Genomic DNA, 27,995 nt, shown 5'->3' on the forward strand with positions numbered 1-27,995 from the left:
AATTACCATGCAGAAACTGCCAAGAACCACATTTAAAATGTCACATTCGCGTCAAATGTGAACGCTACCTGCTAATCCGATGTTAACTGCCATCAGACTAAATATTATCCTGAGTGATTATGATATCATTGTTTTTATAGCATCTACTTATAGATTGCTGCTGATGTCAGAAATGGCAAGATCACATTTGGGCAGGCATTTACAGGCGGCCTTGTAAGAACTCATCAAATGAGATCAAACGTGAAAGCTACCTGTTCATCTGTAGCGATTGATCTCTTCACAATGCAAAACGAGAGACGACTGGCGGTCAATCTGATGAAGAGTTAGCCGACATCTCGGGGGAGGGAGGGGTGGGGGGTATTGTCCTGATTGGTGTTTGGTGTTTTAAGCCCCCAACGTCGTTTTCCGGGCAACGCTAGGATTAGGCAATGGTTAGGGTTAGGTACCTTGACGTCGACAGTCGCAGCGCTGCCTCGACGTTTAAAACACCATCGTTCGTCCTGATTCAGCCTCCATGTAGATTTCTTGTGACCTGATCTTTGCCCCGTGATATAATGTCCAACATCTCGTTGAGAGACACAGTGGACTTTGCCATCGCTCATTAACAACAATTAACAAGCTGTCTCTGAGGGAATATGGATGAATATTGAGTAATTGCTGTCGTGGTGGTTTTTAAAAGTTGTATTCATTAGATTTTTTTTCCTGGCCGCTTGGGGGCAGCGTAACGAGCTGTGAACACAACATTAACATAAATTGATGTGGGTGAATGTTTGAGCCTATTTATACACCCAGCAGGCACACAGCGACGTGAGGATTCATTAGGAGGTCCACCTGATGAATGGGAGTCCAAAATTCTCTGTCTTTCAGCTGTGTCTGCTCTCCACCAACTCGTCTTCTGTCTCTTTAGCTGCTAAACGCGTGCACCGTGTTCACCAGCTCGCCTCTACCTGTGTCTGTCTGCCGAGCAGGTGAGAGTACTCTGGCTTCATCACAGCTGCTGCTGCTGCTGCTGCTGTTGGAAATGATGTTGATGAGAGCGGAGTTTGCGGTCCAGGAAGCCAAAGCTAAAAAAAAAGGCTCATCTTTCACACTTTACATAGTCATATAAGGCATTTTTAATATACGAACATAGATTAGTTACTTTGAGACACAGCTTGCTTGTAGATTACAGCTCACCTTGAGCCTGAGCTTAGCTCCAGGCTGTGATTCTAACCCCGAAGTGTGCTGCGTTCCAGTGCGCCATACCAGACCAGGAGAGAGAAAGAGAGAGAGAGAGAGAGAGAGAGAGAGAGAGAGAGAGAGAGTGATGTCTTGCCTGCCTGACTCTGAGATTATATTGTCTCTACAAGAACATTACAGAACAGTCCCGTGTTTATTAAGCTAGTATCTGCCTTCCACTCCAAGCACTCCTGCAATTAAACTCCACGCCTTCTCTTTTTTGGCGTTGTCTTCATAAAAAGGATCTGTGATGTCTATTAGGTTTTCCTGGCGCGTGTCTTTAGCAGAGTGGAGAGCCGCTTCACGCACGCTTCTGGGACGCGCTGTGGGGCGGCTGGTGTAGTATCGAGCATTGACTTGAATGGCCGCGATTGCTCGCGGAAGGCCGCGCCGCCTCCGCAATGCAGCGCAGACGCGCCCGGTGGAAAATTAGGGGTACGGCTGCGTTCAGACAGCCTGCGTCGGCCGCCCGACGGTCCGGCAGAAACACAGGTCCTTCCATCCGTTTTGAATGAGGGTAGTGTGTTTTAGGCTGCGGCGGGGGCAAAAAACCGCAGCGGGCCTGGGAGCGAAAAGTTGAGACCGACTCAACTTTTGGAGAAACGCAACCAGACGTCGTGCTGTTTTGTCTTGCTCGTCTGTTTTCTTTCTCTCCCTCTCCTGTGAAATGAAGCTGCTTTCATGTGCGGTCGGAAACGTCGAGATCTACAAACGATCTGACGGAAAACGGTTACTGTGAAATATAAAGTCTACTTGTGCTACATTGAGGGGGTCGGGGGGGGTTAAAGAACACAACAGGACGTCACACAAATGGGCCGTTTCATTGACACTCCCTCCGCCGCACAACCCCTGCGGCAAATCGCCGGATTGCTTTTTTTTTGGTCTGAATGCACCGTGAAAACGACAACATTACATTTAAATAGCATAGAGACTGACGTGCCGTGTCATAGCTCAGACAGAAAGATCAACCATGAAACCTCCCTGTGTATCAGTGTCGATTGGGTCTATTCAGAGTGGAGCAATCCAACATGACTTGGTCTCGAATACTCCCTGATGGGATTATTTTTCTCCCTGCTTATATACTCCTGTTATTTTCACCTGATCTTTGTTCATATTCTAATCACCAGGATTAGCTTTAACATGGACAGCAGGGACGTCCTTACCTCGCCATTATAACTCCCTGGCCCCTGGATGAAAGATGCTTTTGTTGTGTTTCACTGCTCTTTCATTAGCTCCGCCAATTACCGGCTGATTGTGTAATGAACTCATAAATATGCAGCCAACAGGGGTGCAGCGCAAAGTTAAGTGCAGTGATTACCCCTGCAGTAGCTGGTCTGAAGCGGACAGCGCAGTGTTTACACACGCACACACACATACACACTCTCACTCACACACTGAACACAGCGCATCCTGGCATGTCACACAGCACACAGTCTCAACGCTGCAATATTATATTCAACCATATTTAGCAGCTTACGTTTCTTTCTATCTCCTCTGCTGCTCCAGGGGTTTCTCTTTGATGGCAGGCTTCATTACACTGTATACTACTGTATACTACTTGTCTTTGATGTAATTAAGTCATTCAGACTGACAGGGTCTTCAGCGTGTAGTGTGGATACAATAAGATCAGATATACTTTATTGATCCCACATTGGGGGAATTCCCTTGTTGCAGCAGCTCATAAATTCAAACAACAGAATAAGAAAAATAGACATTGAAAAAGAAAAAAATGGAAAAAAAATATATAGAAAGTATGATGAGAAATAGATGTGGATGTGAGATTTCCATGGTACAGAGCAGATGGCGTGTTTCCCTGCTGAAATCGAGAGTAGGTCAGAGGAAAACAACAGAAAGTATTTCGTTAGAACGCTGCGTCTAATTGGGCCTATGGACAACGTCTGCTATTTTGGCTCACGTGTGCAGCAGCAGACAGCTCTACATTTGTGGGTGAAGTGGAATATACATCAGGATGTGGTAATTAGTAATTGCTCTGGAACAGCTGAGCCAATCACAGGGAAGCATGACAACAACAGCTTAATAAATCATATTGCGTATATGATAGTGGCACGACTTGAACTCCCAGCACCTCAGGTCTGCAGCCGGAGGCAGATGGTGTTTGTTTTTAATATCATTTCTACAATGACGAAATAAATAAATAATAGGAAGATGATGTTGATGAAGCAGTTGACATGTGATAAATGGTCCTCAAATGTGACAACGTTTTAAGAATAAAACGTGAAATGCAACTTTTCTTATGACCATGACACGCAGAGTTGGTGAGCACAAGACGTGGGGAAAAAAAGTGTTTTGTGACGATTTCTAACATCAGGATTAACGTAAAAATTGGCCAGAGTTCTCCTTTTAAAAACGTGAATCGAATGGAATCGTGAGTTGAGTGTGTGGTTCCTAGCCGTGTGAGACCGTCCTGATCTCGCAAGCTCCAGTTTTCCACTCGCAGATCAGTCTGGCATCTTGAGATAGAGAACATTTGGAGCCGTTCGCCAAACAACCGACTAATCAGCGTTGGTTTTGAGGCGGGTTTAGGTGTGACGCAACGAGAAGCGACTGTTCAGTCTAAACAATGTGGCGGCTTCCACAGAGGAGATGAGCGTAGCTATCGCGCGAGTTTTATCCGAATTAGAAAGTATTCCTTCATTGAAAGAAGAGCAAAAAACGGCACTGGAGGCTTTTCTCGGAGGAAAAGATGTTTTTGCTCTTCTCCCGACTGATTTCGGCAAGAGTTTGATCTAATTGGTTGATTTGGCCCGTCCATCACCAACATAGGTGGTGATAGACCAGTATTTTCGCCCCTTCCCAAAAGTTCTCCAACGGAAAGTTGGCGGAGTCAGGTTATGTGGTTCCATCCCTGGGGAGGATTACTGCTTATCGCCATAGTTGGCGCCAGAAAAAACGAAACGGGGATTTTTGAGATTGTAACTTTGATTGAAATGGTTGATTAACATTTGAAGCGTTATTATTGCTTCAAATTTGCCCCGAGTATTCAGTTTTGCTCTGAGTTTCTCCTCTCTTAACAGAAATACTGTTTTCATTCACTAATTACGAGCACTTCTACTCTGCTGTCTGTTTAGAGTGCTGTTCAGTCACTGTCAATAAAACTCAACACTTTATGCAGATTAAAGGCTGGAAAATGAAACGTCTACCAGGAGCAGGAAGACTCTTACCCTTGGAGCCACTGGCAGGTGTTTAATGTGACACCTCCGCGCAGGAAGTGTTGAGTTAGAACGCCAACTGCAGAGACGAGAAAATGAGAGTGGCGACATTTAAAATAAACGCCTCTTTGATAGGTGAATAAGGGATTAGGCCACTATTAGAATTCACGTTAAAAGACTTCACAGTCTGACTTAAACTTGATTTATGGTTTCTGTGGAGGCTCCACGCACAGCTTTCTCTGTAGCCTACATAAGTGGCCTGAAGTTTAAACCTGTGTGTTGGTGTGTGAATCAATCTCTTTATGAGAATTGCAGGGCCAGCATGTGTACACACACATGCTGGCCCTGTGTGTTGTGTGTGTGTGTGTGTGTGTGTGTGTGTGTGTGTGTGTGTGTGTGTGGTAGAGCGAGTGAGAGAGTGATGGTGATTATCTTCAGAGTGAGTAGTGACTCTAGAGTATTAGTGGGAGAAACAAAGTGTCTCCCCTGTGTTTTCTGACCACGGTGGGAAATCTGGAGCAGGAGAATGTCATGATGTCATGTTGTTGACATGACATCAAGGAGAACCAGGAAACGCTACCAAGCCACGGCCGAGCAAATTCCGTCCCCATGGCGTGTAGTTACATTTTTCGAGACGTGCACGTCAGGCTACACCGCAGGGTCGGTACCGCCAAAGTACCTACGTACGTAGCCGCGGCGAAGATTTAACGCAGAAGCATAAATCACCCTTTAGACTGACGCGCATGATAACCAGGTCACTGACATACGTTCATTCCTACTACAGTTTACACACCACACACTGCCGATGAGCTCCTTACATTATGCAACAACTGAATACAGCCACCCAGTGACGCAAACGTATCCTCCATATGCATTTGCAGATTTTGTACCGTTCATTCCAACTTTATTCTCAACATGTATCTCACCATTTCCCCCCAGTGTCATTACAAGCCTCTTTTTGACAGATGACACATCCTTGTTCCCGGACGTTCCCCTTGGATCAGAAAAGCCCTCAGCAGTCTTGAGTATTTGCTTTCAGAATCCCCAAGTAAAAGAGTGACACACATGATTGGCAGCTTGAAGAGTCATGGAATTATCTGTGGAACCGGTAGCATCCCCAGCTGTGGTCGGGCTGCTTTTGAGGCAGACGTGACAAGACACATTGTGTAGGTTGGGTAGGAAACCCAGTAGACCTGTGAGAAGTTACTTGTCAGTTTTCCCAGTACATTACTTATTACATGTCTGTGGTTGGAAGCCAGGCCAGTCTGTTTACATGGAAGTGCTTCCAAGAAGGAAAAGAACATTTTGGTCACCAATGCTGTGTGTGATGTTACACACATGGCTTTTAGACAGATTTTGTTCTGATGACTTATTCACACATAAATCATGTTCAGGGATGGTCCAGGGTGGCTTTGGTGCTCTAGATACACTCTTCCTCCTTCCTCCTAGTCTGCATAAGAAGGCTTTTCTGCACATTGATGTTAAGAAATTAATCCTGACCACAGGTGCAACTAGGCGCCACTGGGCGCACAAGTATTCAAGTACTTATACCAGTGTACTTCATCTAACTATAAAGCCAGGAATCTGTGTGTGTGTGTGTGTGTGTGTGTGAGTGTTTCGGTCATCCGAATATCTCAAGAACCGTTCATCTAATGTACTTTACACTTGGCAGGTGTATTGCTGGGTACCCAGTGACGTGCAGTGTCCGTTTGGTGCAAGTTGTAAACGCGACACATTCAATATTAATAAATAATAAACTGTGAAACTAAGCTCAGCATGAACACAGCACAATAACAGTTGAAAAACTAAGGGACCGCTGTGTTCAGCTGTGGGGGGCAGGGCTTCAGGGCTGTGTAGTGTATTGAGTGGGCACCCCAATTTTAACTCCACCAAATGGCATGCTGGGTACAGCTCTCTCTCTTTTGCTCGCTACAGTACATTCAAGAACAGATGAAGAAAGTAAGACCGGAGATGTTACATTGTAGCAAAGTAAACATTTTAATCATCAGCGATGTACCTTTTGGAAATAACAGTTTTGTTCCTGGAAATAGCTTGGTCCCAAATAGATAGCTGTTAGCAAGCGACTATCATTGCTAGGGGATTCAACTATGTCATGGCAGGTGTATTGCTCAGGACCCAAGGAAGCGCAGTGTTGATTGTCAATTTGTTTGGATGAGCATTTGTGGAGAAAGCCGCAAGCAGCAACACTGGAGGCCAAGCAATCAGCCTTTTCCCAACATGCATCATTCCCCTGGTGTTCTTATTAACTGCATCAGCAGCTTTCAGGACAAACTGAGTAACAACTGAGAGACAAACAAACATCCACAAATTCCTAATTACCCACGTCATCCAAGATGTGAGAGGTGTAGAAGACAACAGGGTGTTGACATAGATCTTCAGCTCCACTCTGGGAAGACATAAAAAGCAAGGATTGAAGTGTGTTACAGCACATTGGCTCCCACTGTTCTCAGTAAACTTATTTCCTTTCCAAGAATAAAAGTGCCATGAAGATGGATGTGCATCTGCACAACACAGAGTTTGGCAGAAAGCCTCAGCCTGCAGCACCCGGCTACTGAAAGGAAAATCCATCAGAAAACGCTGAGACATGGTTAAAAACACAACTAATTACAGTATTTGGCCCTATTTGTTATTTTCTTTTTTGGTGCCGTTTGCCAAAGCACATACGAGAGATTGAAGTTGTTTGTAGCATTCGCCAGTTTCCTCGTATTTAGAATTTTCTTTACGAGTCATGTACAGATTTCTGTGTGCCTTCTCTACAGCGGAAAAACACTTGCATGACTTCAGAAACATAACGTCTTAATCTGATGTGGGGTTAAAATATGGAAGGGCTGCTTCCTGAAAAGGTTGTTTAGATTTTCTAATTTTTATTGGCATATTTTGGCACAGCAACTTCTACAGGTCAGTAGTAAACAGGACAATTCTAAGGTGCCCAGGATCTGTGATTGGAAAAGGTCCAAAAATGAATGGTGTCAACAGAATATATTACAATGGACACCCGTGATCTATTTTTTAAATATTCTTTTTGAATTGTCGCAGTAAGCCTGTCAAACGCTAAAAAACTAAATGGCAGCGCTTCAAATTTTACTGTCGGATCATTTTGACTTTGCAAAGGTCTTGTTTATGAATTCATTTAATTAATTATGAGATTCCATACATTGTGAGTCACGCTTACCTCATTCATATTTTTGCTTTCTGCTTGCGTTTTACTCATTTTGACAGCTAGCAAAAGCAGTATAGCAGTCTCGCTAACGTTATTGGGTCATTGAGTAGTTTGCTGTGTTTACGGCTGCTATTTCTGAGAAAGTGTGAACACCTGCCTGACTAAATAAATGGCCACTTGAGGAAATACAAAATGCTGTAAAGAGTTTATTTGCAATCTTTGGAAAAAAATAGCTGGTGCTGTTTTTTTATATAACTACATAAAGAAATATCATGAAATGTCATTGCTGTTCCTCTCGTAATATGGCATTTGTGCAGTGCTCTTGATTAGTTTATTTGTTTTCTTTGTTAACATTTTGTGTGCTGATTTCTAGAGTCAAATCGATACAAATCGGCCTGTACGCCGTTTCTCTGTGCATCAGTAGCACACTAACACAGCATCTCTACTCCCAGGAATTAAATAAGAGGAAACTCCACTGTTTGCTGGAAAAGTTTGTATCAATCAGCATCAAATGATTATTCTGGTAATTACTTGTCAAATAATGCCGAACTTACACCAAACGACTTTGCGAGCTATTTCAACGTCGCAGACTAATTTCCAATATCAGAATGAAATCCTGAGAGTCTTGCTAGAGTCGGGCGCTCCCGTCGTCTCCATTGTTTGGTGTAAGATGGTCATAAAACTCAGTCCCAGTCAGTCTTTTTACCGTCTGGACGTTCAGACGAAATCACACGTTTGATATTATCCTAAGTTTTAAGTCTTGGTAGTGAAGTTAAATCATGTGAACATTGTCAACAACCAATGGGTGCGCTCCCTCCAGCACCAAGCAGGAAGTAGGAAACGGCTAGAGCCAGTGTTGTTTATGGTTGCTATGGCGCTGGCTAAGCTAAACGCTAAAGAGGGAGTCATCCAACGGGAGTTTAACCGGCAGATAAACAAAGACCTCCAGGTACTGGAGACATTCATCTGCATGTACGGCAGAACAGAACATCTGAAAACTTTCCCTTCAAGTTACCAGCTAATGCTAGCAGTAGCTAGCTAGCTTGGTTACATTTTTCAAAACATATTTAGTTGTAGTCTTGCAATGTGGGACCCTGCAAGATCCCTGGTCTTTACATATTATGACAGTCTTTAACGTTAGATGTGAGATGATTGTCTTTTCAAAGTCCGTTCAGAGTCTTCTAGTGGATGGTAGGCATTACCAGCGGAGATCTGGGAACATGACAAAAGAGACGATGTGATGAAAGACAAGCAGTCACCTAAAACATTTCAGCACTCTAAAACATTAGTAATACACTTTAGATTTTGATTTTAGTCTTTCAGAATTAAAGAGGCCGACCTGAAACAACCAGACAGGAGAAATCTCTAGAAGAGGCAGACTTGCTCACCTCTCCACCCACAGTTACTGCAATAGAAAAGAATTGAAGGCAGCTGTGAGGCAGGTTTTGTTGTGACTAAGTGTTTAAGGTTGTTGGCGAACCTGAAGGAAATGACCAGCTACAGTAAAAAATAGACAGGCAGGGTGAGATAAACTATAAAGCAGAGTGAATGCAAGACTGACTCACTGCAATGAAATGCACTGGACGTACATCGAATGCAACTTAACAAATCTCTGAGTGTATTTTTTCCAACTATCAGCTAATAGATCGACTGTATGCTCCTCAATGCTAAATTGAATTGGGACAATGATCTGCATAATGAGTTTGCTGAATTGATTTGGAAGTGTTTACGAAAGAGTATTCCCTTAATAAACAAGCCATTCTCACAGCAGATAATATCTTCTGGCCTGATCAAGATTACAGTCACTTGATTACAGGGAAGGTCTGAAATATCTTGTTTCATCTGCTGCCTGTGGATTTAGGAACACACAGCTGTCTTTGTGATTGATAAAGAATGATAGCATTGACAGTAAAAGAGAATTAGATCATGAGTTCATCACTCCTATCTGCTACTGTACAGGCCTTTTAGTTTTTTACAATTGTGTCAAAAGTTAATGCATATTTTTATTTATCTGGTTATCTGTTAGAGTTGCATTAGTCTCACATTGCCAGCTTTATCTCCACCGCGCTGTGGAGTAAGGTCTGGCTACACCACACATACATTTTGGAATAGGAGGAAAAACAAAAATGGAGAAAAAATTCTTTAAACCAATCACAATCGTCTTGGCTCCGGACGCAGAGAAAATAGTTCTGGCAAGGAACTTTTTTTTTTTTTTTTGTGGAACACGTTCACCCTACAAATTAAACATCACATACAATATTAAATGAAATGCCGTAAACATATTCTTTGTAAGTCTTTACAATCATTCCCTGAAAGAACCAAACAGGCCTGCCTTGTTGCACCGTCCAAATATTCTTCAAAACTTGACATTTTTAGTGTGTAGTTTGCTAGCTGGAAGTTTGTTGTTGTTTCACAATATTAAGGGACTTTGAGAACGGCAACACAGAGAGAGCGGAAGGTGAAGGACATTGTCAGGAAATTAAAACTGTATCCTGGAAATGTACTTCCCTTGATCCAGATTAGAGTTATTGTCTCTGTACTGTCGTGACTAACATTTATCTTAGAAGTGTAAAACATTAAACTTGGGATTATACATTTTATAAATATATAAGCATGTATTCTTAAAGCGACGTTACATGATATTCAGAAAACAAAGTGGTCTGGGATTGCCTCCACACAGTTCTCACAGACTGTTTCCCAACTCATCAAATACCGCTGACAATAACTACCTGTTTACGTTTATGGAACATTACATATATTAAGCTGACACTCCTATTACAGGTGTGAATCTTCACTGGGCTCATAATTCAATTCTGATTATCCTGTCAATGATTAGAATTTTTTTTATATCCCAATGCATCACAATGCATCAGGCTGTTACCTCTTCAGTATTATTATACTGTATATTGCTACACATGGTTTTCACCAACAAATTCAAGCTCACTGCTATATATTCATATATATCACTATATATATATTCATGTATATATCTGACTGCTTGACGGGAGAAGCCGCTCAGTCGTGTCAAGGTTGAGCTTCAGGTAGTGTGCAGACATCCACTGAGAGATGTCAGCCAGACACGCAGAGATTTGTTCAATCACCTGTCTTTCAGACTGGGGAATAGACAGGATAAGTTGTGTGTCATCTGCATAGCTGTGGAAAATCCATGTTAGTGGATATCAGCCAAGTGACTTAGTGTAGAGGGAAAAGTGGAAGGGACCCAGAACAGAACCCAGAGGGACCACAGTAGTGTGGATCTAAGGTCTAGACAGAGATTCTCTTCAAGTGACCCTATAAGTGCGGCCCTTGAGGTAGGATATGAACAGGGAGAGTGCAGAGTCTTTCTATTTCTGTACTGATACCAAAATATGTTTTTCTACACCTGACTTAATATAAACTTTTTTTTTTAAACCCTTTTTTCTCCCCAACAATTCTTCCTCCAATCATTTTAGTATTACTCTTTGATACATTTGGAGACAGAATTTAAAAAAGGTCTTTCTTTTATAGAAAAATATATTTAAAAACATATTTAAAAATTTGAAATATGTCAAATTCAATCTAGATTAATGTTATTAATTTTCCAGACCTGTTTCTGGAGCTGTTTGTCAGGTTACAGACCCAACAATTTGCACCAATCATAGCGGTCGAGCAGCCTGTATTTGACACAATTTGGTCGATACTTAAAAAGGTATTGCAGTTCGAGTTATAAATTGCAACAAGAAAATATAATTTTATAATTGTAAAATTGTATAAAGGGAACTAGTTCCCATGGAAGGCAGTGTCATAGACTAAAGTATTTTTTATTCTACAGTACTACAACGTTTTATGACTATTTAAAACATGGCTACCACACCACTAAACCTAAACTCAGGCTGATGTGACATGGCACATTTGAAAAAGGATCATGCTAACATCAATTATATTAGGCATTCCCGCTATGATCTCCCATCAGCCCAGAGGTGTAGCTCGTGACCAAGTCTCCCGAGCCTTCAATTTCAACCACCCTTTATTAATATATGACCTCACTTATGCAAATGTCCCCCATCTCTGATCACCACTCTAATTAGCAGTCCAGTCGACACATTGGCTGTCTGGCGTTCTAAAATATTGCTTCATGGTGCTGTGCTTAAAAAGTGATGAGAGGAAGAGTGGGAAGGAGAAGAGAGTTAGAGGGTTAGCTGAGAGCCAATAGACACACGCCACTCTAACCTCTGCATTATAATCACGCAGCAAAGGATTATCATCCTCATTTGTAATAGGCAAGTAAACCTCTTTAAAGAATCCAGCCGTGGTTCTCAATATGGCACAGGAGATAGTGGAACATACTAATTCGCTTTGCCTCACATGACAGATTGAGTTGGTTTTGTCCAGGATAACTTTTGAGGCAGCTGCAGTGGCTTTGGAAGCAGATAAGTATTGTATTTGCTTCTGTCCTTCACTCGCTTATCTTTGACTGATGTTCAATAGCGTTTTTTTTTGGAGATACTGACAAACAATGACAGACGTTAAACATTTTTTTACGGGAAAAAAACAGTTTGCAGTTTGATATAGGTTTGAGGAGTGTCTGCCGCTCTACTTCTCTACTACGCAGGCTGCACATACCTCCCCCAACAGAGGGTACAATTCCCCTTACATATAGAGTTACTTTTTATTTATTTTTATTTATTATTTTTATTTTTTGCTGATTTTAATTGTCTTATGTGTCCTTGAGTGCCGGGAAAGGCCTTTAAAGGTCCCATGGCATGAAAATTTCACTTTATGAGGTTTTTTAACATTAATATGAGTTCCCCCAGCCTTTCTATGGTCCCCCAGTGGCTAGAAATGGTGATAGGTGTAAACCGAGCCCTGGGTATCCTGCTCTGCCTTTGAGAAAATGAAAGCTCAGATGGGCCGATCTGGAATCTTCTCCTTATGACGTCATAAGGAGCAAGGTTACCTCCCCTTTCTCTGCTTTGCCCGCCCAGAGAATTTGGCCAACCCATGAGAGAGAGAAATCATGGCTTTCAAATGAGAAAAGTGGCAGTTGGTCAAGGCCACACCCCCACCCTCCACCTTGCCCCTCCCACTCTCCTCCTCAATAGCTTCAGACACAGAAATGGCACATACTAAGGAAAGCTCATTGTAGGACTGGCTCTAGTGGCTGTAATTCTGCACCAAAGCTGAATTTCGGGAAAGCGACTTCAGATACAGTATTAGGGGACCACTAAGGTCTATATAAAAGAGACTTCAGATAAAGTATTATTGAAACTACAAATAAAGATACATGTAATTAAGACTTCAGATACAGTATTAGGGGACCACTAAGGTCTATATAAAAGAGACTTCAGATACAGTATTAGGGGACCACTAAGGTCTATATAAAAGCATCCAAAGAGCACCATGTCATAGGACCTTTAAATAAAATGTATTATTATTATTACTGGTACAATACTGGTTAATGTCCGATCACTTTCATTGGATACGGCTCTTTTCTTGTCTCAGACTTGTTCCTGTGGTTCTCCGACTACAAGCGCATTCACTTTTAGGCTACAAGAAAACCCAGACCGTTTTGAAAACTGTGGTAGTGTCTGGGACAGCTCACGGTGAGGTGAAGACACATCTCTGAACTGCTTGAACTAGACCAGCGCAGATTCTGTCCTGACTTTAGGGTTTTAGTCGGATCAAATATATTGTGGTGAAAGTCTTTTTTTCTGCACCTGCCCTAAATTGCACTCGATCCAGCATAACATCATCTGTGCGTTCTGATTTGACTGATCTATGACTCTGAAAATGAGTTCACCGTTGAGACCCTGACTTGTGATTTTGCATTTCAATAGAGACTTTGTCTGTTTCCACCTTGACTTGATGACATCTCAGGTGTTTTTTTTTTCAAGTTTGTGGCCATTTGGGGAACTGCATCTTAAGGCACTGGCTGGTTTCATCCCTCAGCTGTGGTGGTTGCTGCTTGTTTTGAGGTGCTGTTCATAGCTTTTTCCAAACGACTGCATGTATCACTGTGGACTACAGAAGCCGGAGGCTTCATTCATGCCTCTGTGGCTGAAAATGAAATACTCTGTCCCCGGAGTCTCTTTGTATCAGCGTGCTCAAAGGCCTCTTCTGTTGTTCAGATGTCAGGCGCTGTCTCACTTTCCTGTTGAAACTTGTTGCCACTGCAGGTCCAATTAACTTGCAAATAGAGACACACTATTATTTACACACTGAACTTTATTGTAAAAAATGTATCTGGGGGAGAAGCCACTCTGAACCGCAATGCTTGGTTCTTTCGGGGAATATTGTAAAGATGTACAAAGAATATGTTTACGGAATTTCCTCTCTAACTGGGAGGTTTTGGGACCGATTGGTGGGATTGCTGTGGACAAAGTACACACGGAGATACACTGGTAAGAGCCAATGAGGTTTAACCATGTATCCAGCTAATTTAAATAGCTCACTGTGTAGTGTGAACAGTTAAATTCAGTCAAAGGTGCAATATGTAATACTGACAACTAGCATTTAAGATGGTTACTGCAGTCCAAATTCAAAATACTGGAGAGAGTCGTCTCCCCCGGCCCCTCCTCCCCAGACTCGGAAGTTCAAAGGGGGTTGCCAGGTTGAGACCGCTGAACCCAACGTCCCACAATGTCAGTGTAGCTAGACGCTAGTCTCGCATTGCCAGACATTACTCCACAGCGTGGTAGAGTAGCTAACGTTAGATGCTGGCTTTGTTGGCGGTCATAAAAGATTTTAGGTTCTACTACTTCCAGATCTGGTACACATGTTCCACCAAAACAAGTTCCTTCCCAAGGCTATTTTGCAGCGGCACTGTGGCTCCATCCAGCGCTTAAAGTGCCCATCCTTACTAGTAGCCGTGATAAATTAGCATGAAGCTAAAGCTTACCTGTTCAGGAGGAAATTAGCCAACTCTGCGTCCTTTTGGGCTCTAAGCTGTCTCCATCTTTTAAATGCATCTCCAAGATTTACCCGTGTTTTACCATGTCTCTGGTCATGCAACTAGAAAGATGCTAAGTATTTAAAATTTTTTTGGTCAGGTAGAATGATATCTCTTTTCTAGTTTGTTTGGTTGCTTGCTAGTTTCTGGCAACTTGGGTGTCAAAATGAGCAGACATTTTGTCCCAGATTGGAAATTTCAAAGGAGAAAATACTGGTTTTAGCGTTGTTGTTGTTGTTGTTGTTGTTGTAGTATTTCAACTTAGCATGTTTCCTTAATACCTGATGTCATATCGTATATATTATGGTCATTTTTGTATGTAATACAGCAAATATATTCCATATTGCTCCTTTAATATTGTATGTGTCGTTTTCTTTTGCTGGGTGCCAATGTTCCACCAAAACAAGCTCCTTTCCGAGACTATTTAGCAGAGCCACCGTCGCTGCGTCCGCCGCCCAAGACGATCGTGATTGGTTTAAAGAAATGCAAACAACCCAGAGCTTTTTTCTTTTTTTCTCCTATCCAGGAATGAATGGGTGGTGTAGCCAGACCTTACTTCACAGTGCTGTGGAGATAGAGCTGGCAATGCGAGACTACCTTGACGCTGTCATCTTGACAGAGAGGGAGAGAGTGAGAGAGAGAGCAGGGAGATAGTTTAGGGCCTAAACAAGCAGCACATTGTCACCGTGGCCCTGTCAGCTTGTGTTAGAGCTGAGAAAGTGGGACAAATGGCCTGTGGCTGTCACAGTGCTGCTCAGGCTTTTTGGAAATCAGACTGCCCTTCAGCCATTTGTTGCCTTGGCTTCTCAGTGATATCGCTGGCAATGAGTTATGGCTTTTATAGTGTATGACCAACACTAGTTTGTGACCAGTAAAAATAGTATCACGGTATGTTTACAATCATAACAATCCCATGTATTGTGAGACTATGTCACTTTTGTGGCATTTAGAGGATAATGGCACACATAATGGCACACATCTGTGACCGTATGGCAGTGGCAAGTAGCACACAAACAATCACTGTTAAATCCATCTGATGATCACGAACAGTTAACAAAGCAATCTTCCAAGTGCTCTGTATAAATTATACATATATTCTTGCAAGCTCTTTTGGTAACCATGACAACACACATGCACATTACCACTGGAGAGTCTGGATACATTTGGAAGATAAAAGCAGGAAAAAAAAAAAAGAGGTTAGCATGCGAGGAGAAAGAAAGAACACACTTAGAGAGAAAAGAAACACTTGGAGTCTTGATTTTCGGGGCTCTGAAAATAAACCCTCCTCTCGTTCACTCAGGATTCTGTACCTAACGTGACGTTACGGCCGGGGTCTGAGAAACTTGGCTGTCTGTGTTACAACTGCATGACGTGAGTTGTCTGCCAGGGAAATCGCAACGTTATGCACGACCATGCTATAGTTAGCCAAGCAACTATGAAACTTCAAATTTACACAACTTCTTTACTTTAGTCTTGTTGCTTTGCCTGTCGCGTTGTCATTTTACTTCTCTTTTTAACTTCCTTGGCGACTCCATTACATGTCCTCGAGAATAGGTGTGATCCTCCATCTTCAACAGGCTTTCAAATCTGCCGGCAGTCGCTGAGTAATCTTCCCCCCCTCCCTCCCTGGCATTCGTCACGGTGCCTCTGAGTGTAAAAGTGCGAAAGGCAGAGGTATGTCCCTCTTTGGCTAATGTATTTTAAAGATGGGGGTGCGACATGGCTGCCGCCATTCGAGCGACTCGCTCCTATGTATTCTGAATGATTCTGAATGTCAGATTCTACGCTTACGAGACTACTTTGATTATTTGGTGGAAGTAATTACACATGAATGAGCACATATTTGTGAAAGAACAAAGGTTTTTTTGCTAAGAATCAACTCAAAAAAATTACACAATGTAGGTTTAAAATAGCACCGTTCTAGAGGATTCTCCTGAATTGACACATTTTCCCAACATGAGATTATTTAGATTTAAAGATATTTGCAAAAACAAGAGTCAAACCTTTGGGTAGTTCAGTCCAAGTGTTCTGCCACCCTCACCAGTCGACCCAAATAAATCACAGTGGCAGCGGCTGAGTGCGTGGCAGCTCTGTGGGTTTCAGCTCCCGGGCCTCAGTACCCATCACGGACACCTACATCGACCGGCGCATGTGCACAGTCGCACGCACGCTTGGACGCACTGGGCTGGATTCACTCACAGGACTTTATGCATCTGGGTGTTCAGCCAGGTGGAAACATTCAGACCGGGCAAGGTCAGGAGGTTGTCAGTAGAAATCCCGGTGAGGGGAACCTGTAAATGAAAGATTAATACCTCAGTGCCGAGTGTGAAATCAGCCAAACGCTGGAAGCACAACTCTGTGCCCAGGAGACACAGAGGGAGGGGGGGGAGGGTGCATGGGGCACATCCTGGAGACAAGCAGCCACAATAGTGTTGATCATGTCCTATTGTGGGCCTCTGGTTACGGCAGCTTACTGAGAACACAATACGCCAGCAGTGCCAATCCAGTTCTGCAGGCCTGACATTTACCCTACAGAGATCTGAGGAGCAGTTAGCCATAGTCCTCAGAAATCCACCAGAGTTTAGAATTACAACATAAAGAAAGAGGAAGGGGACGGACATCCGGCCGAAAATGAGGGACATCCGGCGGAATTTCCGCCGGCACTTGAGCAATCCCGGAAAAGAAACGTCATGGATCTAGGGCTTGCTCAATGCACCATACACACCATATTATTATTTATATTATTTTTTTTTATGATTAACAATTTAAATTTTTTCAAACAGCACACAAAACACACAACTTACTTAACATGAACACCCCCGCCCCCCAAACATCCCATTTGTCATCACCACAGAAAAATGAAGACAAGATAACCTAACAACCATAATTACTCAATGGATTATAATAACATAATAACAAAATAAACAGCTGTTAACCACATGAACATATGTATGTGATAGATAAACCCGCATTTATTGAGTAAAAGCACTGTTTTCACTGCTCCAACAAGCTCAACACCCTCGTACTCATGCACACACTTCACACAGGCAGCTCAACCACTGACAACTCAAAATGAGATTCCAAAACACACCCGTCTTTTTTTAGACACAGCCACTTATCACGGTGGCATGCTGTTTCTATTCTTTGACTGCTCTTAGATGACGATGTGTGTGTTAAATAGGTTTCAGCTTTCAAACGGGCCCCGGTTCTCCCGATTTGACCCGAAAGTCCAACTATATTTACGGTCTCCTTCAGAAATCAATCTAAGTGAATGAAACAACGTATTTATCTTTAGACTGATACTTTATCCTTTTACACCTCAGAGCTGGTATGATGCATATGATGCAGTTTGAATTATTCAACATTAGGGCTGCGCGATGATTCAATATGATCATTTATTGTCTTCCAATGGAATCATATCGTGATCTGATCATATATCGAGATACGGTGACATACAATCACGTTGTCTAAATTGATAATAACAAGCACACACTAACTCTGTTTTCTCAGAAAGTCTGTTGTGAAACATTTTGAGGGAATATTTGAAGAATTGCTGATTTTTTTTTAACATAACACTATTTTGTGCATGCATGTAAACATAGTATATAGCTGGATTTATTTTGTCTCTATAATTTCACTTGAAACTGTTGAGCTGTATGGCATGCCTGTTGTTTCGCCTTTGTTTTCCTTTACTCGTTTAGGCTTGTTCCATTCGATCTTAGGCACACCAGCGTGTTACATAAATGAAGATGTTATTATTCAGTTTTCGGTAACACTTTACTTCAGGGTATCGACATAATCGTTACATGACACTGTCATAACTATGACATGACACTGTCATGAACGTGTCATTAACGTTATAAACAAGTCATTCTCTGGATCTTAACAATCTAGTTTTCTTCTAGTTCTGGTCCAAATTCACACTGGTATCAACTACATAACACTGTCAACAAAGATTCTTACGTCACATGGTAATGTGTTAGGAAGGTAATTTGGTTTGCGTAAAAGGTGTGCGACTTCTTAAGACATGTCTTATCCTTCATGATATCTTAATGACAAATCAAAATGGTACCACTTTACTTGAGGTCAAATAATGTATTTGTTACACTTTCATAATAGTGTCATGACAGCAAATTTTATCCCTGATATCTTAATGACAAATCAAAATGGTTCCACTTTACTTGAGGTCAAAAAATGTATTCGTTACACTGTCATAATGTTGTCATGACAGCAAATCTTGTCCATGAAATCTTAATGACAAATCAGAATGGTACCACATTACTTGATGTCTATCCATTACACTGTCATGTGGAATATCCTGTCACATATCTATCTGACCAAGTGCTAGAATTGGTCTCTAACCTTGCACATCTAATTATAATAATCATTATGTCAACATGTCATGAATACAAAAAAGGTGGATTTTCTGTTTATGTCAAGTTGTCATGACAAAGACATCCTCTGGTAATGTCATCCTGTTTAATGTTAAGTTGTCATTACAAAGTCATCCCAAACAACTTTAATGTCAACTTGTCATGACCAAGACAACTTCTGGTAATGTCACTTTGATTAATGTCAAGTTTTCATAATCAAGACAAATTTAATGTTCACTTGTCATGACCAAGACAAACTTCTGGTAATATCACTTAATATCACTTACTTAATGTCAAGTTGTCATAGTCAAGACAACCCAAACAATGGTCATGACAAAAACCGAATGACACTTAATGGCAGAAGTCATAAACGTTCATGACTTGTTTTAACACGTTCAGTGTCATGTCATAGTTATGACAGTGTCATATCACAATTATGTCGATACCTTCAAGTAAAGTGTTACCCACTTTTCTTCATCACTGTTGCAGCAGCAGATGTTCAGCAGACATGCAGTCGGGCTGTCCACAGAATCCACTCAGACTGCTTTTATTATTATTTGTTGTTTCAGAAGTGCTTTGTTTGTCCCCCCCACCCCCCACCCCCCACTTCCTCAATCCTGTCCCATCTCGGCATGATGGAGAAATAAGACAGAAGACAAACAGGCCTTCACTCTCGCGGTTCCCCGTCAGTTTATAGATTTTTATAGATTTTGTTTTGAAAGAAGGTCATCTGCAGGCCTGCAAACAATATCTGAAGCTCACTTGCTTTTGGTATTCCTCTGAGTTTTTCTTCTTCTTTTTTAATACTGTGCTGCTCTCTCAGCATGTGTGGAAGTCTTTTTAAAAGTTTTTTATTTTTTCAGTTGGAGTTAATCCATATCAGGGTTCCCTGTGGTGGTAGAATCCCTTGATGGAGTTATGGAGTTGTGTTGTACCTGGGGATATTTAGACATTCTGATGCTGTCTCTGGGGAAGTCGTTGAGTATCAGGAAAGGGATAATGGCAAGGGGATGACAGAGATCACAGAGTGATCGGGGCTTGCATATATTTGTGAGATGTTGTCTATCCAGGATGTATTATGTGAGCTCACCACAGACAGGGCAGTGCAGTCATAAAGGATTGAAAGATGCACTTACATATTGTCTGTTTGGGTCTGCACAGGACATGTGTTGACAGTAAGAACAATTAGACTGATCACCAGATTGATCCTTTAACCCAGGGATCTTCAACAGGGGGTCAGATATAAATCCCCACTGCTGATAGGCTTACTGGCCCATAGGTAAGGTAGTCACTAAGGCCATCCCCAGATCCAGTTCATCCTAAAGATTCACTCTGCTACATGTATGTTTAACATTAAAACATGATTAATGAAATCATGCCAACAAGTATTACGCTATTTTAATAGCTTAGTATTTTATGCAAAAAAGTTATGTATAAAGGCTTTAGGCTGCCCTACACCTTATTGTAGGCCCAGTTTAAGATGCAATTTCATTTTATACAATATACTGTATGTAGTAGGGGGGTCCCTGCTCTGTCTCTCTCAGTTAAGGGTTCCTTGGCTTAAAAAACGTTGAAGAGGGGCGTCCAGATAGCTCAGTTGGTAGAGCGGGTGCCCATATATAGAGGTTTACTCCTCAACGCAGTTGGCCAGGGTTTGACTCCGACCCTTGGCCCTTTGCTGCATGTCATTCCCCCTCTCTCTCCCTTTTATGTCTTCAGCTGTCCTGTCAATTAAAGGCCTAAAATGGCCAAAAAATAATCTTTTAAAAAAGACAGCTAAAGACCCCTGATTTAACCAAAGCGCTGTAGATTAAGAAACAGTCATATTATTTAATTTCTAATTGTGATTGAACCGTTTTGGCATTGACAAACAATGCCAAATGAAAATATATATATATATATATATATATATATATATATATATATATATATATATATATATATTATTTTTAGTTTACATGACTTGCTGATGATCTACTGGACCAGGTGGAGTGTCTTGTCACTGTTACAAATACACAGTTCCCTATCACATTCATCCAGAAACATTTAATGTGGTTATTGGGATATGACATCGTTCCTGCACCAAAGCACATTCTTTGAACACAAGTTCAATATCCGAAACAAGGATATCGTAACAAAAATGATAAATAATAATATTGGAAAACACAAATTAAATCCACAACTTGCAACATGTATAGAGCTGATCTACTCTCCATCAGTCTACATCAATAAATCAGAGATGGATGGAACCACGGACCAGATCCCATTTTTTATTAAAAGAGAAATATGTCAACACACACACACACACACACACACACACACAACACACACACACACACACACACACACACACACACACACACACACACACACACCTCTCTCCCATATGTTCCTGTGTACTACACAGCTGGGTATGTACAGATGGAGCTCACTGAGAATGACTGGGACTCAGATAAACCATTAGGCTGTGTTCAAACAGGGAACCAGTGATCCGGCGATTTTCCGCAGAGTTGTGGGCAGAGGTGTCCAAAGTATTCACATTCATTACTCAAGTAGAAGTATAGATACTACAAAAGCTTAGGTCATCCCACAGGCGCCTAATAGTGCACTACCCCACCTCCACAAAAAAACATTTGACTATAATGACTATAATGTTGTATTAAAATCATAGGTACAAACTCAGAAGGGCGGAAAAAGGTGACCCATCTCTGTGTTTTTCCACAAACCCCCCCCCCTGGTGTTTTTTTTTTCTTTTTCCCACACACTTTTACACCGTTTAGCTCTCAGCATTTTAACCGTGTTTACTCCAGCTGCTAGCTAACGGTAGGCTAACGTTACCTGCTGTCAGATGTAGTGTTAACTAGCGTCCCGTGCGGCGATGTTTCAGTTCCCTCTAGCGTCCGTTTTCGGAGCATCAGAGAGTAGCGCAGGCATTTAAGTGGCACCTAAATAAGGCACCAAAATCCGCGTTGCTATTCGGTCCGGTAGTCGTTATGGCACCGGTGCCGTATTAGCACCGGGTCTGTGCAGGTGCGATGGATCGGGTACAAAGGGTGTCGGAATGGTATATGTTTATACTTCTCATCCAACCACAGTCACATTCACTCTCTCCGGATGCCGCGATTTATCTGGATAAGTTTTATTTGTGTGTGTGCTTTTTTGAACGATGACAAGCCGGAATGAAAAGTACAGTAGAAAGTACAGATAATTGCGTGAAAATGTAAGGAGTAGAAGTAAAAAGTCTGCTGTAAAATAATTACTCCAGTAAAGTATAGATACCCAAAATTTCTACTTAAGTAAGGTAACGAAGTATTTGTACTTTGTTACTTGACACCTCTGGTTGTGCGTAGGGGGGAGTGTCAATGAAACATCTGTGTGACGTCCCGTTGTGTTCTTTAACCGCCCAATGTAGCACAAGTAGACTTTATATTTCATAACTACTGTTTTCCGTCAGATAGTTTATAGATCTAGGCCCGCTGAGTTTTTTTTGCGTGTCCCACCTGCGGCAAAACCTGCTGCCGCAGCCTAAACACACTACCCCCATTCAAATGTAATGGAAAGACCTGCGTTTTTGCCGCACCGTCTGACGGCTGATGCAGGCTGTGTGAATGCCCACTTGATCAGCTCACCTGAATTCTCTTTCCTCTTTCTCTGTCCAGATCACAATAACGGAGACGGTGCTGTTCCTGGTCCAGTACACGTCCAAAGAGTTCGACCGCTCAGAGAAGACGGTAGCCACCGGGGACTGCTGTTACCTCAACCCGCTGGTGCGCAGGACCTTCCGCTTCCTCGGTAAGTCTCAGGCTTTTTTTTTTTGTGACTGCAGACCTGTACAGCCTTTTTTTCTACTCTGTGTTTTTTTGACGCACCATTTCTCTAAATGGCTAAGGTCACAGACACAATCACCCATCCGCCTCTCTCAAACTAAAGAGGCGGAATGTTTTCCAGACAGCTTTCCTCCCACGGTCCAGAGAGCCTCTCTGAATGTGCTGCTGCTAGAAATGCTTGTCTGTCTCCATGTGGGTCAATGACTTATACAGGTTTTCAACAGGCCTTAAAAAATGTCATGTGGTGCGGCCGTGAATTATCTTAAAAGTAGGTAAGTAAATAAGTTCTCGGTAATATACCGTAAAGTGTTAACAAATTTTAGTTTTTGTAAATAAGGATCTCATAGTTTTGTTCCATAATGTCCATATTTCAGAAAATGGACATCATCGGATAAGTATGTCCATATATGATGATGCATACAAATACAAATGCTTGGCAATGTTGTACTTTTGGCTACAAAACACTTTTTTCTTGGCAAATAGGGCAAAAAATACATGTGAATAGATTTAGGATAATTTCAAAGATTTTGTTTTGAAAACCGCAGTCATGGACAGACGGTCGCACCACATGATATTTTGACACTTTAAATACCAGGAAAAATACAAATAACTAATGGTTATGGAAATGTTAAAGTGAATACATATATGGGAGAGGTTCTACACTATATATATATATATATATATATATATATATGTATGTATGTATGTATGTATGTATGTATGTATGTATGTATGTATGTTGAACCTTCTGGTTCCTTCAAAATAGTTCTGGGGACTTGAAAGAGCCCAGAACTTGTGTCAAAAAGCGGCTTCTGTCACAGTTCAGCTCTGTGATTTCCCAGCATTGACAGCTGTAGTAATATTTTCACATTTTGTCAGGTCCCCTAATGTCACTATACTGACACTGCTTGATTTGTGATTTTTTTTCATCTACGGATTTGTTTAAGCCCTGCTGTGTTCTATTTTTCTTTTTACTCTTCGGTGACATGTTTTGAGAATATAACCTTCCAACAGATGCCATTCAACAGGTAGCCTTTTAAAAGAAAGTCAGTGCCTCTGTTATGCTGATCATCTCAGGAATGGGCTCATGTTCAGGTGGTATTCAACAAGTTGAAAGAAGTGAAAGACGAGTAGTGCAGTTAAGAGGCTCTGCTGAATAAAACTTGAAACACTGGTACGAGCAAACCTAATGAAAGAACAGAGAGGTTTAATATAAGAATGTGAAAATGTTCTTGCGTGAGGCACTATGTATTGGTTTCATACCTGAATTTCCTTTGACGTCTATACTTTTACTCTTATTTTCTGTGTCATTAATGGCAATGTGTGCACGAATGTACACACCATTGTATCGGACTTTGTAGGCATTCAGCCAGCTGCAAACAGATCTACCCCACACATTTTCTCACATGCACACACATCTTGCTGCAAGCCTACAGTATACGTGCATATAGACTTGCAAGCATGCACGCAAAAAATACCCTAGACTGCTCCTAGACACACACACACACACACACACACACACACACACATGCACATTGCAGCACGGCGTTGGCCTCTCCTTGTCCTCTCTCTTGCTTAAGTGAGAGCAGGAGATAAGACTGCAGAAGAGGATTATTACCTAGATCCCTAAGGGGAAATCCACTTGGTGGCCCGGCTTTACCCTCGCATTTACACATCCAGCAAGCCATTCACGCTGCACGTTCATGTTAACAGGCCTTGTATTTCAGACTAAAGCCCCCTTCATCGCTAAGAGACTCATCGGAATTGGTTATCATATATTATACACTGGTAACGTGTTGTATCTGAATAAGGCTTATGTCTTAGTGTTAATTGATGTCAGTCTCGAAGAGTGCTGTGCCATGACTTTTCATTAAAGTGGGAGGAAGATAAACTGCTTTGGCTGAGCAGCTTCCTTTTGTATCTCTGGGTTTCGTCAGCAGTGATAGAGCACCACAGTAATATCCCACCGTCCTTGCAGAGGAAACATTCGCTATATTGATATATATATATATATATATATATATAGGCCAAAAGTTTGGACACACCTTCTCATTCAATGTGTTTCCTTTTTATTTTCATGACTGTTTACATTGTAGATTCTCACTGAAGGCATCAAAACTATGAATGAACACATATGGAATTATGTACTTAACAAAAAAGTGTGAAATAACTGAAAACATGTCTTATATTCTAGTTTCTTAAAAGTAGACACCCTTCGCTCTGATTACTGCTTTGCACACTCTTGGCATTCTCTTGATGAGCTTCAAGAGGTAGTCACCTGAAATGGTTTTCCAACAGTCTTGAAGGAGTTCCCAGAGATGCTTAGCACTTGTTGGCCCTTTTGCCTTCACTCTGCAGTCCAGCTCACCCCAAACCATCTCGATTGGGTTCAGGTCCGGTGACTGTGGAGGCCAGGTCATCTGGCACAGCACTCCATCACTCTCCTTCTTGGTCAAATAGCCCTTACACAGCCCGTAGGTGTGTTTGGGGTCATTGTCCAGTTGAAAAATAAATGATGGTCCAACTAAACGCAAACCGGATGGGATGGCATGTCGCTGCAGGGCGCTATGGTAGCCATGCTGGTTCAGTATGCCTTCAATTTTGAATAAATCCCCAACAGTGTCACCAACAAAGCACCCCCACACCATCACACCTCCTCCTCCATGCTTCACGGTGGGAACCAGGCATGTAGAATCCATCCGTTCACCTTTTCTGCGTCGCACAAAGACACGGCGGTTGGAACCAACGATCTCAAATTTGGACTCATCAGACCAAAGCACAGATTTCCTCTGGTCTAATGTCCATACCTTGTGTTTCTTGGCCCAAACAAATCTCTTCTGCTTGTTGCCTCTCCTTAGCAGTGGTTTCCTAGCAGCTACTTGACCATGAAGGCCTGATTTGCGCAGTCTCCTCTTAACAGTTGTTCTAGAGATGTGTCTGCTGCTAGAACTCTGTGTGGCATTCATCTGGTCTCTAATCTGAGCTGCTGTTAACTTGTGATTTCTGAGGCTCGAATGAACTTATCCTCAGCAGCAGAGGTGACTCTTGGTCTTCCTTTCCTGGGGCTTCCTCATGTGAGCCAGTTTCGTTGTAGCGCTTGATGGTTTTTGCGACTGCACTTGGGGACACATTCAAAGTTTTCGCAATTTTCCGGACTGACTGACCTTCATTTGTTAAAGTAATGATGGCCACTCGTTTCTCTTTACTTAGCTGATTGGTTCTTGCCATAATATGAATTCTAACAGTTGTCCAATAGGGCTGTCGGCTGTGTATCAACCTGACAAAACTGTTGGTCCCAACCCTATTAATAAGGGAAAAAATTCCACTAATTAACCCTGACAAAGCACACCTGTGAAGTGAAAACCATTTCAGGTGACTACCTCATGAAGCTCATTGAGAGAACACCAAGGGTTTGCAGCGCTATCAAAAAAGCAAAGGGTGGCTACTTTGAGGAATCTAAAATAGACATGTTTTCAGTGATTTCACACTTTTTTGTTAAGTACATAATTCCATATGTGTTCATTCATAGTGTTGATGCCTTCAGTGAGAATCTACAATGTAAATAGTCATGAAAATAAAGAAAACACATTGAATGAGAAGGTGTGTCCAAGCTTTTGGCCTGTACTGTATGCTAATCTACCCTCCAACAGGAACAGGTGTAAAATGGAGAATGAAATGGCCTTAGTGAAGAAAATGTGAACAGCAAACGAAAAGTGAAAAGAAACAGTTTGTTTGTTCTTGAAGATGTTTTATCTAACCACCCGAGAAATGTGATCAGTTCAATTGACTGTTGGAGAGTACTGGGCATTTGAATATCATCGGAATCCCGAATGTGTTTATGGCTGATGTGAATTGTTGTGAAATTGCCATGTAAGTACATGGAAGGTGTCCTTATTATCCCAATTTACCTTCCAACGCACCGCTACGGTCATGAGCTTTGGGTAGAGACTGACAGCAAGAGATTACAGATACAAGTACCCAAAATGAATTTCATTCACTGATTTAAGCTTGAAAAATTGGGGGAAAGATGGATGTCTCATGGACGCTTCACTTCAGGTGTCTTCCAGACATGTCCATTTGAAGGGAGATCCTGGGCAGACTTAGACCATGCTCGAGGGATGACATAACTTCTCTAGCATTGAAATCAATCAAGTGCTTTACATAAAGTAAGAACAGTAAAACATAACATAACATACAGTAAAATCAAAAGGCGTAAAACATACAGTATATCAGAAAAAGAATACATGAAAGCAAAAAAAACTGAAACTGCCATAACGTTACTATGTATTAAAAGCTGTTCTAAATAAATACATTGTAAGGTTAGATTTAAAACGAGCTACGTCTGTTATAGTGCGGATGTCAGGAGATAACATGTTCCAAAGTCTCGGTGCCGCAATTGCCAAAGTGCGATCACCCCCCTGTTTGTACCTCGAACATGGGACTTCTAAAACCAGTTGATTGGATGACCGCAATGGGCGGTTGTTTTTGCGAAGGGTTACAATCTCGGACAGATACACTGGAGCCAGAAATGTCTTAGGAGCCCCTGTGAAGAACTGGAGGACATAGCAAGGAAGGAACACATCTGAGTAGGGTTGGATGTCCTTTGAAATTTGACGATTCCGATGCCGAACCGGTACTTTTAAAACGATTCCGATTCCTAAACAGATTCTTGAAAAACTGAAAAATAACATCAAAGAAAGGCTCTTTTAAAGAGTTTTTTTCTAAATTGAAAATTATTTAAATTTAACAATATATTAATGTTTTAAAGTACTTTCCCAGAGGGAAAATATGGCTTTTTAAAAGTAGCCTACATTTACGCTAGCTAGCTAACTCTAGACTAAAGAGGAAGTGTGATATTTTTACATCCGTTTCAGAGCGACAGAGGGAAAATATTTCAGTCGACACATTAAGTGGAACCGAAATGAGGAACCGAAATTTGCATTCTAATCCGGTCCGATTCCTACCGGTTGTGTAGGAACCAGTTCCATAGTGGAACCGGGTTTCGGTACCCAACCCTACAGCTGAGCTACCTTACTGAATGCCTGGTCAGACCAGATACAGCTAAGAGGCACAGCAAAGTTCACCCACAAGTCCTTGGTGGTGCTTGAAGCTTGGTGACATACTCGCAGTGCTAGTTGGAGCATGCTAGTGTTATTCAGTGACAATACGTCTCTGAGCTGTTTGTTACGTAGCGATGTAGAGGAGTATTTGTGCAATTGATTTCTGCCATTCAATTTGACCATGCTTATTTTGTAGAGCACTGTACAGCCAACAGCCCCTTCCCTATTTCCTACCCCC

The 27,995-nt window shown here is 41.8% G+C and overlaps 1 protein-coding gene across 4 annotated transcripts in view; it reads left to right on the forward strand.

Moving 5' to 3' along the window:
• plppr5b (phospholipid phosphatase related 5b) overlaps window positions 1-27,995 on the forward strand; it is a 138,179-nt gene that overhangs the window by 47,942 nt on the left and 62,242 nt on the right. For all 4 annotated transcript variants that reach the window (XM_039789743.1, XM_039789744.1, XM_039789740.1 and 1 more), the window contains one exon: window positions 22,530-22,662. In XM_039789743.1, the coding sequence (XP_039645677.1) occupies window positions 22,530-22,662 (133 nt within the window). The remainder of the gene's footprint in view (window positions 1-22,529; window positions 22,663-27,995) is intronic.

Source organism: Perca fluviatilis, chromosome 22, assembly GCF_010015445.1.
Source record: "Perca fluviatilis chromosome 22, GENO_Pfluv_1.0, whole genome shotgun sequence".
NCBI classification, from domain to species: Eukaryota; Metazoa; Chordata; class Actinopteri; order Perciformes; family Percidae; genus Perca; species Perca fluviatilis.